Consider the following 14,441-nt stretch of genomic DNA (forward strand, 5'->3'; position numbering starts at 1 on the left):
GATGTGTGGATCAGGTGTTTGCTTTGAAGAATGAATGTGAGAAATACTTAGAAAAGCAAATGGATTTGTATGTAGCATTTATGGATCTGGAGAAGGCATATGATAGAGTTGATAGAGATGCTCTGTGGAAGGTATTAAGAATATATGGTGTGGGAGGCAAGTTGTTAGAAGCAGTGAAAAGTTTTTATCGAGGGTGTAAGGCATGTGTACGTGTAGGAAGAGAGGAAAGTGATTGGTTCTCAGTGAATGTAGGTTTGCGGCAGGGGTGTGTGATGTCTCCATGGTTGTTTAATTTGTTTATGGATGGGGTTGTTAGGGAGGTGAATGCAAGAGACTTGGAAAGAGGGGCAAGTATGAAGTCTGTTGGGGATGAGAGAGCTTGGGAAGTGAGTCAGTTGTTGTTCGCTGATGATACAGCGCTCGTGGCTGATTCATGTGAGAAACTGCAGAAGCTGGTGACTGAGTTTGGTAAAGTGTGTGAAGAAGAAAGTTAAGAGTAAATGTGAATAAGAGCAAGGTTATTAGGTACAGTAGGGTTGAGGGTCAAGTCAATTGGGAGGTGAGTTTGAATGGAGAAAAACTGGAGGAAGTGAAGTGTTTTAGATATCTGGGAGTGGATCTGTCAGCGGATGGAACCATGGAAGCGGAAGTGGATCATAGGGTGGGGGAGGGGGCGAAAATTCTGGGAGCCTTGAAGAATGTGTGGAAGTCGAGAACATTATCCCGGAAAGCAAAAATGGGTATGTTTGAAGGAATAGTAGTTCCAACAATGTTGTATGGTTGCGAGGCGTGGGCTATGGATAGAGTTGTGCGCAGGAGGATGGATGTGCTGGAAATGAGATGTTTGAGGACAATGTGTGGTGTGAGGTGGTTTGATCGAGTAAGTAACGTAAGGGTAAGAGAGATGTGTGGAAATAAAAAGAGCGTGGTTGAGAGAGCAGAAGAGGGTGTTTTGAAATGGTTTGGGCACATGGAGAGAATGAGTGAGGAAAGATTGACCAAGAGGATATATGTGTCGGAGGTGGAGGGAACGAGGAGAAGAGGGAGACCAAATTGGAGGTGGAAAGATGGAGTGAAAAGGATTTTGTGTGATCGGGGCCTGAACATGCAGGAGGGTGAAAGGAGGGCAAGGAATAGAGTGAATTGGAGCGATGTGGTATACAGGGGTTGACGTGCTGTCAGTGGATTGAATCAAGGCATGTGAAGCGTCCGGGGTAAACCAAGGAAAGCTGTGTAAGTATGTATATTTGCGTGTGTGGACGTGTGTATGTACATGTGTATGGGGGGGGTTGGGCCATTTCTTTCGTCTGTTTCCTTGCGCTACCTCGCAAACGCGGGAGACAGCGACAAAGTATAAAAAAAAAAAAAAAAAATATATATATATATATATATATATATATATATATATAGAGAGAGAGAGAGAGAGAGAGAGAGAGAGAGAGAGAGAGAGAGAGAGAGAGAGAGAGCATATGAACAAGACCTTTCATAGACCACATAAAGCCCTTCAGCGGAAAGGACTCGAACCCCTTTGGCTACCATGTGCAATGCAGTTATTCCAGCTTATCTATGTAGAAGCAGGTCCAAGCAGACCTTTCCACAGCTTCTTCAACCCTCTTCGCATGCTCTGATTTAGTTAATTGGCAGCGTTAATGAGATGTCTCTAGATTAGGGGACTCAGTTTCGTCTCAGCTGACAAAAAGGAAAAAAGAAGTGTCAGTGACTTCAATGAATCCCAGATTTCTCTTCCTGATTGAGAAGTGTTGGTTTAGACAATCTAACTGTAATGGGTATGATGGTTAACTATCACTAAGTTGTAATATTGGTACGAAATTATATAAAAGTTTGGTGATGACTCATAGTTTCGAAATTTTGGTTGACACTGGTCATTGACATCCTTATATAGCAAGGGTAATATGGCCTTCTTTGTCGTTACACTGGCCTTATGTAAGGTACTCATTTATACACTTGTGTTCGATTCGAGCGTTGCAATGCAAGTATCTTTATGCATTCTAATGATAACGGAAGGAGTTGGGAAAACTGAACAGATATATAAAAAAAGGTCACAGAAAGTGCGCCTCTGCTCGAGGATGTCCCCTTCCGAAAGGTCGAGTCCTTAAATCTGTGATACAAATACCTTTCATCCTCAGCATCCTGAAGAATTTCCTTATCATAATACTGTATACCTTGGTGTATCTGGTCTGACACTGTATCGCTTCCGGATACGTAAAAAAATATTCTCGAGGTCATAGTGGGTTACGATTACCTTGTTGTTCAAAGCTAATAAGTAATCATTTATGTGAATATCACTTAAAATTTGATCTGGGGAACAGCCTTTACAGATGCCACTAGAAATGATTTGGTGAATCCTGCATATCCTCTGGCATAGGCAGAAATTGTTGGTGAGATTAGAAATCTGACATTCATGCCTTTGTTAATGCCTTTGTTATCATCATAGCTTTGAGAGTACTAGCAATCACACTGGGAGTTTGTGAGTGTTCCCATGAATATTTGAAAGTTAGCTGGAGATTTGTGACCATGGTTTAACAAGCGCTTCTATATCAACTAATCTAGAAACCCTGGCTATGCTTGAGCTACCATCCCGTACGAAAAACCAAGTGGGAAGATAGAATTATAACATTTCGTTACTTAGAAGCGCCTCAGTCTCTCTAAGTACTACAGCTACGAAGAAATTACTACAAAATGCGTAAATGAAAATTATACTAGAATAGAGAAGTCCAGAACAATATCTATGTAAAAGTCAACGATGAAAGCTCATTTCTACGACAGTATGATCGTTGATGCAAGATATAGTGATTCCGTTTCTTCAGATGACTCTTATGACAAAATGTAGAGGATCACTACGTCATTAAACATCGGCTCAGATTCCTAGATTATATTCTAATAACAAAATTAGGTCGATCTGATTCTTTCATAAAAACCTTGAAAACAATACGGCCACAATGTCCTTTTCATTTCTTTTGTAAGTCTGTCCGTACAACTAACACATTGTCCCATCCCATCTGGATATCAAACAGGAAGGAACTTATCTCTTAGCTTGCTGGTTGACGACCTCTTGGTAACGACGAGAAGAAACTGTCGCCCTGACTCAGATAGAGATTTCACAACACAAGCACAACAAAAGGTAAATACGTTTCATCTCAAGAAGTGTGTGTGTCATGTGCTTTGATCCACGCCCAAAGGAATTATTCTAATTACTGTTTGTGAATTACACACAAGAATCTAAATTAAAAGTTAAACAATTTGTAACAAAAGAGTCACATTTTTCAGACGGGAGCTGAGTAGACAACGTTAGCAGACTGACATTTACGACAACACATAAATTTCAACACTGTTTCTCTTTTGGGAAGATATTACAACCATATTTATATATAAAGAAAGATATCAACTATGAAATTGATATGAGTGAATTTGACACTCAGTGACATATACCGCTATCAAGGAGAAAGTGGAGCCTTAACATGTAAATGGCTCAGAAATGGTACAATCTAGGCAAAACGTTTCGTCATACTTCCTTTCAGGATGAAATTCTACATCTACAGATAGGATGCACGTGAAAAACTACAGTAGTTCACTAACACAATAAAGCAGTAGCGCGATTCTCGAGTACAGACATACATTCCCACTTGAGTAACAGTTTCTAAAGAGCATTCGTCAAGTTTGGACAATGAGTTCGTTGACACCCTCCACAATAGAGCATATCTACCTTACGTGCTTTGTATAGAGGTTGCGAAGACTAACCTCATCAGCACACGAGACGAGCACTATGACTGATCTGGTCACAGAACCAAAGTTGAGCAGGATGATGGGCTTACCGCCATCCAGATGCAGTAGAAAAACCAATGGATTCTTTGATGGGGTAGACTGACCCACAGACTCCATGGTGGAGCTGAACTCCTTATGGAGAACACCGGTGTTATGAACACGTTGGTGAGGCATACGAACGTTTACATTTACAAAAAGAATGCAAAGTAGCAACAGACTGTTTGGGTATATGTGAAGCTGCTTTTGGAGACAGAAGAACACAGAGTTTAGAGTGAAGAGGATATGAGAGCAAATTGATTTGCATAAGAAGAAATGCCTGTAAAAGTTTTAGTCATGAAGAAATAAATGAAGTAAGTCGTGGACTTTGAAATGAGGTACTCGTCTAATGTGTTCTCTGAATTGCATTTACAGTGTTGCTTTTAACCGCGCTTGTTGGTTGTCGAAAGCAACACTCTTTAATGACAGTAATATGACACATAGTATTGTCAGATATTATCACCTGATGGCCACAATCAGAATGGTGAATACACCATACTGATGGCTATTTGTTGTCACCATACATGTTTTATGGATAACAGTGGACCTCACAGTCTCCTTGACTATATGGGATGCCCTTATGGACTAATGCTTAACTTAAGGTTTCACTTGCAGAGTTCTTTATACAGCAGAGTGTGGCAGACTTACCTAATGGATAAGGTGGTAGAATATAGTAGGCAGGGCACAGCCAGGGTCATGGAGGAGAGCCAGATGATGATGATGACATGCCGAGCCTCGCTCTTGGACATCCTGGGCTTCAGCGGTCTTACGATAGCGATGTATCTGTGGTGGGTGACCAAGAGAGTCAGGAACACACGGATGTATTAGAAAAACACTTCAAACAGAAATGAAGAAAAAAAGTTACTTTTTTTCGTTTTATGATTGAAATATTGAAATATGATATTTTGTGGTTGGTTTTGCACTAACAACAGATTAAGTGTTATAAAAGATTATGATAAAAAGTCGGGGATGTAAAACCTATCACTCATTTGGCTTGAGAAAGACATCCTTCTGATGATTAATAAGAGGGACTACAACATGTCACTATCATTTTATATTTCTTGGTTTGCCTTCTGAGATATCAATATTAAGGAACTTTGCGTTTCCTTTTTCTAGCGGTAACGAACACACACACATTTCTTTGAGATGGTAAAGTTCCGTAATAGGGATGCAATCTATTAGACAGAAGAACACGCGTGCACACACCCCAGTCTAAACCAGATACTCATTTATCCACTAGCTAAGTGACGCTAACCACCGCTACATTTTGCCTCTTTTTAGTGGTATTTTAAACGGCAGTTCAAGTGGTTTATCTAACGTATCTGTAAATACATTCAGCACTAAGATGGGAGGTAATGACACACCATCATTGCTGGATCTTGTTTACACGCATACGAACATGGATAATTAATACATTAAACACGCATGATACACCAATGAGAAGAGTGGATCATGTACGACTTAAATTTGAATACAAAGTAAATGAAGACACTAACAAAGCAGAGGTGAGACAAAACGCAAAGAGAGGACATAATTGAGGAAACTTTACGAACCTCAATAATCTCTGTGGTAAACTAGACTTGTGCATGAAGCTCAGTTGCCAGGAACCATGGCTCTGTCGTGAAAGGTTCCGTGAACTTTATAATGAACCAGTAGAGACATGGGTACTTCAAGATTCAGTTACAAAGGGAACAGTTAGAGAGAGCATATTGGCTAATGAAAAATGTCAAAAGGCACAAGAGCTTAGCAAAGATTTAGACGGCACTCCAGCCACGTAGCACTTGGAGAGTATAAGAGAGCACGGAATGAGTATAGCAGGATAAGACTGGAGGAACAAAGAGACTGAAAAAAAAATATTGCGGACAAATCTGATGAAAATTTCCAAGACTTTCCTATACATTCATCAAGAGTCAGTTGAGAGCTAAAGAGCAGGTAATCAGTCTTAGGTATTTAGAGGGAAAAATTGTGGAGGATGATGTAAGGATATAAGAAGTACTGAACAAGGAATTGAAATGTGCTTTTACAGTGGAAGATACTATAGCCCCAACACCAGTGAGATGGAATGTGGAGGAGCTTTTGGGAATTACTGGGATATCTGTGAAAGATATCAACAGAATAATAAAAGCTCTTGACCAGTACAAGGCATCTGGTCCTGTGCTGAAGATATTTTCAGGTACGTTAGATAAACCACTTGAACTACTGTTTAAGATACCACTGGAAAGAGGCAAAGTGTAGCGGTAGTTAGCGTCACTGAGTTGGTCGATAAATGGGTGCCTGGTTTAGACTGGGGTGTATGCACACGCGCGTGTGTGTGTGTGTGTGTGTGTGTGTGTGTGTGTGTGCATACACACGTAGGGGTAAGGACAAGGTACATATATATACAAGGTCGAAGCCTTTCTCCCCTTCCCAGCCTCGCTCTCCTCCCAAGAGACGGGGCAACACGAGTGTAAAATCCTCTTCCCGTATCACACAAATAGTAATCAGATACACAGTAGACTTAGTGGAGCTCTACTCAAGGTTTTAGAGAGTCTACTTTCCAGCAGACCTATTATGTACAAGAAAGGGAGGGAAGTGGGATGTGAATGGGGCCGCTAAACTATACATCTTCTGGATATTGTGTGTTTGTTGCAAATTCTAAGGAGTCTGGTAACAATGGGAGTGGTAAGACACCAGTTTTCACATCGAATGCCCATTGTGTTGCCAGACTCAGTGAAGCAAAATCTTAGAATACTGTGTTTCAAAAAGATGTCCAGGAAACGAATATTGTAAGTGGCTCACACTGGAGGGAGTGAGCTGGTTTGTTTAAGAGTTATTGTAGAGGTGAAATGAGGAGAATAGTAGATGTTATAATGATTTCAAACAAGATGCAACATCAACAACTAATGATTCATGAAATATTTCATTGATAATTCCTATTTCTATACCAACAAACTTTATTGCTGGTATTCCTACTATTAAAGAGGGAGAATGTAAGACCTTTAGCACTGTCTGAACCTAAAGAAAATATAACAGACGGTAAGTGAGAGTGACTTCATTTGATTTAGTCCAGACAATAGAAAACAAGGGGTAGTAATATTGAACCTGTTATCAAAATACTAAATATGCTTAGTTTTCCTCTTCCTTTCAATTGGATTTAGCCAGAAATGCATGCAGATACGGGAAAATGTCAAGAGCAGTCAGTTTTGGAAAGATCCACCCATAAAGTAAGCAACAGGAAGGGAGAAAAAAATGTCTCTCCAGAAAACAAAAGTTTGGACATGGTTTGAATAATCGAAACAAGGCAAGATTTCAAGTCTACACAACTAGAGATGGAAGTACAGTTATGAGGAGTCAATCTTGATATCACAAAGGAGTAATACGAGAGTGGAGCAATCATAAGCAGATATTCGCATCAGAGAAAAGGAGGTGGAATGATGAAAGGCAGGAAAGATCAGAATGGACTAGTCTAGACGTCTTAGTACAGTACTTCTCCGCCTTTTTGTGATTCCACGCATAATTTCAAGTTTGCTTGATCTTCGTGGCAAACCGAGTCAATTCTTGCCACTACTCTGCTGTTATTACCCATCATTCATCGAAATTAAGGAAAAGGATAATCTTGCCAGGCTCGAACGCACCCGACCTACATTCGGGCGGTAACTTGTTTACCAAATGGCGTCCTAGCTACGTTATATATTATCTGACATATTTTCTTTCTTCTATCTCCCTTGATGATGTGATTATTACACGAAAGTGCACTTGGGAACTTATCGTGTTTCATTTCCCCGTGGACTCTTAGTAACACATGATACGTATAATAAATGTATTGCCTTTATAATACATACAAATCTAGATAACTTACAATGTATTTCGAATACCGTACGTGAACTGATTTTCAAACTTTTCTTAACGTCATAGCTTTGCACGGTCAAGGAGAAAAGGTAGAGAGCAGGGAGTAATGTTGGATGGGAGTGTACGAACCAATACTTGCCTTTGCTTGCTGCTTTATTGTGTTTCATTTACAGTACATCCTTAGTACAACGCCATAGTTATAATACGCATTTTCATTAATATGAATATGAAGGTTGTTTGTTAAGACTGTGATATCTGTATCATATCTCAAATTAGGAGTGTACCACGGCACACTAGGGACATGATCGCGGCACTCAACTGTTAAGCTATGTCCTGAAGGTTGTCGAAGAAGAGGAAATGCCCATAACACAGAGTACAGAAACTAATGAAAACTGTAGAGGGAATTTTGCAGTTTCTGGGTCTGGTCAACAGACTTAGAACATGTTGACTGATGCAGTGGGACTGGAAGCTGAGTCTACTGAAACTAAGATACCAGTTCATTAAGTGGAGCTGTAAGTAAAATGATCTATACTGTACAAAACAGAACATTCAGCAAAATTCATAGTCCAGTTGAATAAAAATTCAGAACGGCATAGAGCATAAAGGCTCAGTGTTTGTTAGCAAAAAGAAGGATTATGGAGAAAGTCGGAGGCACATGTGTCGATGAATCAAAGATGATGGACTTCACCGCATGGCGAGTAGCATCTAGAAAGATCAGTTAGACAAAAGCTCGGTCAACGCAAGCCGTTATTCATTTTTGGAGGGGATGAAGAACATACAACGGATAGAGAGGAAAGGAGAAAGAAAGAGGAAATGCTCATCTAAGTGTTACTGGAGGCAGTAGATTACCAGGTGCAATTCCTGTGATAAAGTAACGTAAGACACGATGAATTATCCTAACATTTGATTTGGAGTCATCTCTTGGAGCTGTGTAAGCAGGCTAAGGAAACCTGAAAACAGAGTGGAACTCAGCACAATATGTATCAGTAGTGATAGAATGAAGGAAGAGAGGGGGAAAGAGAAAGAATAAGTTAGAAGGCAGAAAACGGGAGGCACCAAATGAAGCAAGAGGACAAACCAGGAATGTTAGGTGATGGTAAATTTAGACTGAAAATATTGCACTCAAATGATGATGGATTATAATCAAATGGTAAAGAGCAGAAATTTAGGAATTGTAGATGTGAAAACGTACCTGATATTGTTGGAGTTGTGGAGGAAAAGCTTACTAAGTGAATAATGTCCCTCTTTTTCTACTCAGAGGAGTACATGACAGCAAGGATTGAAAAAGAAGAAAAAAGAAGGAGGATTGGCTCACCGAATTAGCGAAAACTTAAATTTTCAGGAAAATAGTAGTAAATAGCCAGTGAGATGATACATACTGGGAGGGGCGATTGTTGGAAGAATGAAGTGCATAATGGTGTTGAAAGTTGATATTCCTACATAGAATTTTAACGACCCAGAACAAATGCGAAAATGACAACGACGAAGAAGCAGCCAGGATGATACATGATGCAGTAAGATGTATTTTTAGTAGAGGGTAAAGTACTAATAATGGGAGACTTTCAATGACAAAGAGATAGATTGGCGTAACTTGTATTCTCCGTTGACAGGGAATCATGGAGACATATTTTCTTAGAGTGTGTACAAGAAAATTTCCTACATCATTATGTCAGGAAATATGCTAGGATGAGAAAGAACAATACACCATCATCACTATATCTTGAAAATATCATATATGTTATACCATCTGAGAAAGTGGGAATGTAATACTTAAGTCTGAGCATTTGGCAAACGGGGAACTTAAAAGAGGAGAGCAGAAACAGGACTTGAAGAGGAGATAGAATCGTCGTGACCTAGATTAGGAAACGGAATTCAGTTGCCAAGAACCAAGGTATTGTGGTGAAACGTTCTGTGAAATTTATCATTATTGATTAGGAAAATAGGTACCTCTAGCCTCAAATACAAAGGAATGGTTAAGAAATAGGGAAGAATGGCTTAATCGAAGATGTCGAAAAGCCAGGAAGCTTCAAGAAGTTCAGCGAAGAAGGTATAGTCAGCCAGCTCTTGCAAGCAAGGAACAAGTATGGCAAGATAAGAAAGAAGGAACAAATAGAATTTGGAAAAAATATTGCAGATAAGAAGGAAGAAAATCCAAAACGTTTATATAAGTTTGTCAGGGGAAATTGTCAGTCAAAGAGCATCTATTCAAGTTAATATAGATGGAAAAATTGTACAGGATGATGTAAGGATATGTGAGGAGGTGAGTAACAAGGTCGAATGTGCTTTCACAGTGGAAGAAACTATAGCCCCAACACTAGTGAGATCTGATGGGGGAAGGTTTTGAAACCTTTGAGATATTCAGAAAAGAAGTGAACAGAATACCTGAGGGTCTTAACCCATACAGGGCTCACTGTCCAGATAATAAACACATATGTGTTAAAGATGTGGGCAGATGCACTATGCAAGCCTCTTGAAACACGTTTCAAGATATCGTTGAAGAAAAGTAAAGCGTTAAAGGGTGGAAGAGGCAAATGTCATACCCATCTATAAGAAAGAAGACCGGTAAAAGGCGCTGAAATAAAGACTAGTCTCCTTTACGCAAGTGTTCTACAAGTACTGGAAAATATGCTCAGAAAGCAAAATAGATAAGGTTCTGCAGAGGAGAAATTACCTAAGTGAGAAACAACATAGTCTTGGGGAGATCATGTGCAACGAACCTTTTAGATTTCTACGAGAAAGTGAGCTCCGTCTAAGGCAAAAGGGAAGGCTGTGCGGATTTGTATCTAAACTGCCAGAAAACATTTAGCCTTATACTATATAGGAGGCTGGTTAAGAAGCTGGATCACCTTGCAGGAATAAGGGAAGATTCCTCTGATGGGTGGAAGATTATTTTAATGGAAGGGAACAAAGAACACAGGTTAGATGAGTGTTCTCTAAATGGATGAAGGTTACTATAGGAGTATCCCAGACTGGGATCGTTACTCTTCTTGATCTACGTAAATAGTAAACCACAAGGAATGGGCTTGTTTAACATACCTCCAAGGGATGAGATAATACATACTGGGAAGGGCTTCAATCTGAATCCATCAAATCATCTTCAGGAGCGTGTAGAGAGGGGAGCGGTGTAGGTGGAAATGATTGCGGGCAAAAGTGTGAATCTACGCAAGACCAGTAGGAGGACGTTGATGTGGTGCTGCATGTCCATTGGCTGTTGTGTGTTGCTGGAGCAAGTCGTTGTAATATTCTGTATTGGGTCGTGTTTTTGTTGTAGATTTTTGGCTGTTGTTTCTTGACAATTAAATCCTCGGAGATATGTAGGCGTCTTCTTTTTTGTTCAAGGCGTAATATCTTTGTAGATTTAACAATTATGTCTCTTGTGAGGGTAGTGCTATGATCACTGGAGACATCAAGTTTGATGAAACCTTCTTGTAGATATGGAATAAGGCCTCTAGACAGTATAAAGGCTGCGCTTCCAGATAGGTTACGTTGGCAAGGAGCTCACAGTCTCCTTGACATCTGAAATCGTAAAATACTTTGGATTCTTGAAATGCTTTTTTTTTTTTTCATATATCTGACTATCTATGATGAAGTTGCTGGCCTTTGGTTTCTGTAATAGATAGCTACCTTGATTTTATTTTCTTATGTCGTGTAGTTGATGTCTCTGGAGCCGATGTCTTATAGTACACCTTCATTTGTCTTATAGGTAGTTGACATCTGGCTGCAGTTATACATTTTGAGTATCTTTGACTTGCTTGGAGTGTCTGCTACTTTTAGTTCATTTTGCCCCCCTTGATAATCCAATGCCCCACCTCGTAATCTCTTTTCAGACTGTCAGAAAAGTGCTTCTCTCGTCACAAGCAAGGATTATGGTCCTGACGACATCGATCCCCGTGTGCGGTAAAAGTGTGCCTCTGAGCTTGCACCTGTGCTTGTTCGTCAGTTCCGATTCTTCTTAAAAGCCTGAACTTTTATTTCCTCCTGGAAGCTTGCTTTGGTACATCACATCAAACTTTCGTCCTGTTGCTTTGACATCTGCCATTTCCAAAGTTTTGTAATCCCTCTCAAACTCCCATATTCTGAAGGCAAGATCCACTGGTGATATTCTTTCAAGTCTTACTAATGTCTGGTCATCATCCCTAAAAGATTTTGAGGAATCCTATGTAGTTGCCCTTGACATATCCAAAGCCTTTGAGAGGGTGTGGCATCGGAGTCTCATTTCTAAGCCCCTCTCTTCCGGCATCCCTTCGTCACATTGCACCCTCCGTCATTGTTTATGAATCAGCTTCCTTCCCCCTTTCCATTCTTCATCAATAGCAGTTTCTGTCATGTCCCCTACAGTTTCTTCCCTTTCCTCTCTTCCACAAATTAACAAGTTTACTCATTCGCCGATGACGCAACTGCATTGCTCCATGTCCCTTAATTCTGCTCCTTATTCACTTACTCGATCCGCATCTCGTCCCGACACAACTCCCTCAATACATTCAAACTTGGTTAAGATATCCCAGTGGGTTAGACAAAATCTGGCTAGGTTTAATGCCTTCAAGCCCCAATTTCTAACCGTTTTTCTATAAAGAATATTCCTCACAGTTTTTATCTCTCCTTTGCCGTTTTTGTAATTCCACCTCTTGACGCAGTGAACATACTTGGTATTACTGTAACATCCACTCTTTCTTGGAAACCCTACATGACAGAAATAGAAACCGGGAGTCTTGTTTAGATGTCCAAGTTTCTTTTCTGCTGGACAGTAGTTTCATTTATACAAAGGATTGATCCACCCTTGCATGGAGAACTGCCCTTATATCTGGGTTTGTTCTAGCTCTGCATCCTTTCTTGAGAGTGCTGAGTCGACAGCGATCCGACTTAAAAACTCTCCCAGGCTAACTTCAAAACTTGATCCACTTGCCCTACGCCGTTATGTTGGCTCTCTTTCCCTCTTTTACAGGTATCATTTTGTTTTTTGCCCGCAAGAGGTGGTCGCTTGTGTTTCCCCACCACTAGCTAGACCATACAAGCTTTGGAGTTTTGGAACTCTCAACCTTCTCATTCCTTTCCCAATGGGACATTCTGAGAAACAGATTTTTCACATTCTGAGAAACAGATTTTTCACTATCTCTTCTTTTTTCTTTTCATAATCCTTTCTAAATTTCAATTAAGGTTCATCCTTCATGTTGATTTTTGTCAGCGAGTGGAGTCTCCAACGTAAAAGAAGAAAATGGAATTCTTGTAGTAGTTGTTTTTGATAAGGATCTGTTTGATCCGCTGTATTTCTATGTCGAAGCTATCAAAACAATCTGAATTCAGCATATGATCATGCTGTCAGCCTACCGCTATTCAGTCATCGGATGCGCAATGTTAAAGTTGTTCAGACTGATTTATATGGGAACATTACATGTTCTGATATAAAGAAATCACCGAGTTGCCCGGGATTTGATTTACTAACTTCGGGACCAGAGTGTGAGTGACCTATATAACTCTTTGGGCTTACGATGTATGGGTGGAGCCCTGGAGCTGTAGATAGCAATTTCAGGGGTAATTTTGCGCCCATTGGTATCATGTGGTTACGCTGTCCATTTATCGTTCATGGCGACTCGAGTTCAACTAACGGGCTCGTTACAGCAATACTGTTTAGACTATTTCAAGAGTGAGCATTACATATTCTGATACAAAGATATTACCATGATGCCCGTGTGTTGATTTTTGACGTCCTTTGAGCCAGAGCGTGGGCGGCCTAGTTCACCCTTCTGGTCCACAGTGTGCGGGAAGAGCTCTGGGATTGTTAATGATAGTTTAAGTGATATTATTTTCAACCTTTCGGTAGTCAAGTGGTTACGCTGTACACCTACCGTTCTTGGTGGTCTTGCTTCTACCCCTGGGAGTGCAATTCTTTTGATTAATTTTAGTGTGAACATTAAATGGTTCTGATATACAGAAATACTAATATGCCCATGCGTTTATTTTCAACATCTTCCAAACCAGATCGTGGCTGGCCTGTCTCATCTCTCTATTCCGCAATGTGTACAGAAGCACTGGGGCTGTTAATAGTAGTTACAGAGACATAGGTTTAAGCCCACCGCTGGTCATGTGGTTTCGCTGCCTGCCCATCGTTTCCGCTACATGCCTATCGTTCTAAGTGGCTCACTTCCCAAGCTCTCTCATCCCCAACAGACTACATACTTGCCCCTCTTTCCAAAACTCTCTATAGATAAATATATTTTTGCTTTGTCGCTGTCTCCCTCGTTAACGAGGTAGTGCAAGGAAACAGACGAAAGAATGGCCCAACCCACCCACATACCCATGTATATATATACATGTTCACACACAAATATACATACCTCTACATCTCACGGTATACATATATATACACACACAGACATATGCATATATACACAAGTACATAAGTCATACTGTGTGCTTTTATTCATTCCCATCGTCAGCCCCGCCACACATGGAATAACAACCCTATCCCGCCTCATGCGTGCGAGGTAGCGCTAGGAAAAGACAACAAAGGCCCCATTCTTTCTCACTCAGTCTCTAGCTGTCTTGTATAATGCACTGAAACCACAGCTTCCTTTCCGCATCCACGCCCCACAGAACTTTCCATGGTTTACCCCAGACGCTTCACATGCCCTGGTTCAATCCATTGACACCACGTCGACCCCAGGATATCATATCGTTCCAATTCACTCTATTCCTTCCATGACTTTCACCCTCCTGCATGTTCAGGCCCCGATCCCTCAAAGATCTTTTTCACTCCATCTTTCCACCTCCAATTTGGTCTCCCACTTCTCGTTTTC

The 14,441-nt window shown here is 40.5% G+C and overlaps 1 protein-coding gene across 1 annotated transcript in view; it reads right to left on the bottom strand.

The window, feature by feature from the left end:
- LOC139756493 (tachykinin-like peptides receptor 86C) overlaps nt 1–14,441 on the bottom strand; it is a 277,144-nt gene that overhangs the window by 149,163 nt on the left and 113,540 nt on the right. The window contains exon 4 of the mRNA XM_071675936.1: nt 4,468–4,602. Within this exon, the coding sequence (XP_071532037.1) occupies nt 4,468–4,602 (135 nt within the window). The remainder of the gene's footprint in view (nt 1–4,467; nt 4,603–14,441) is intronic.

This window comes from Panulirus ornatus, chromosome 22 (assembly GCF_036320965.1).
Source record: "Panulirus ornatus isolate Po-2019 chromosome 22, ASM3632096v1, whole genome shotgun sequence".
Classification (NCBI taxonomy): Eukaryota; Metazoa; Arthropoda; class Malacostraca; order Decapoda; family Palinuridae; genus Panulirus; species Panulirus ornatus.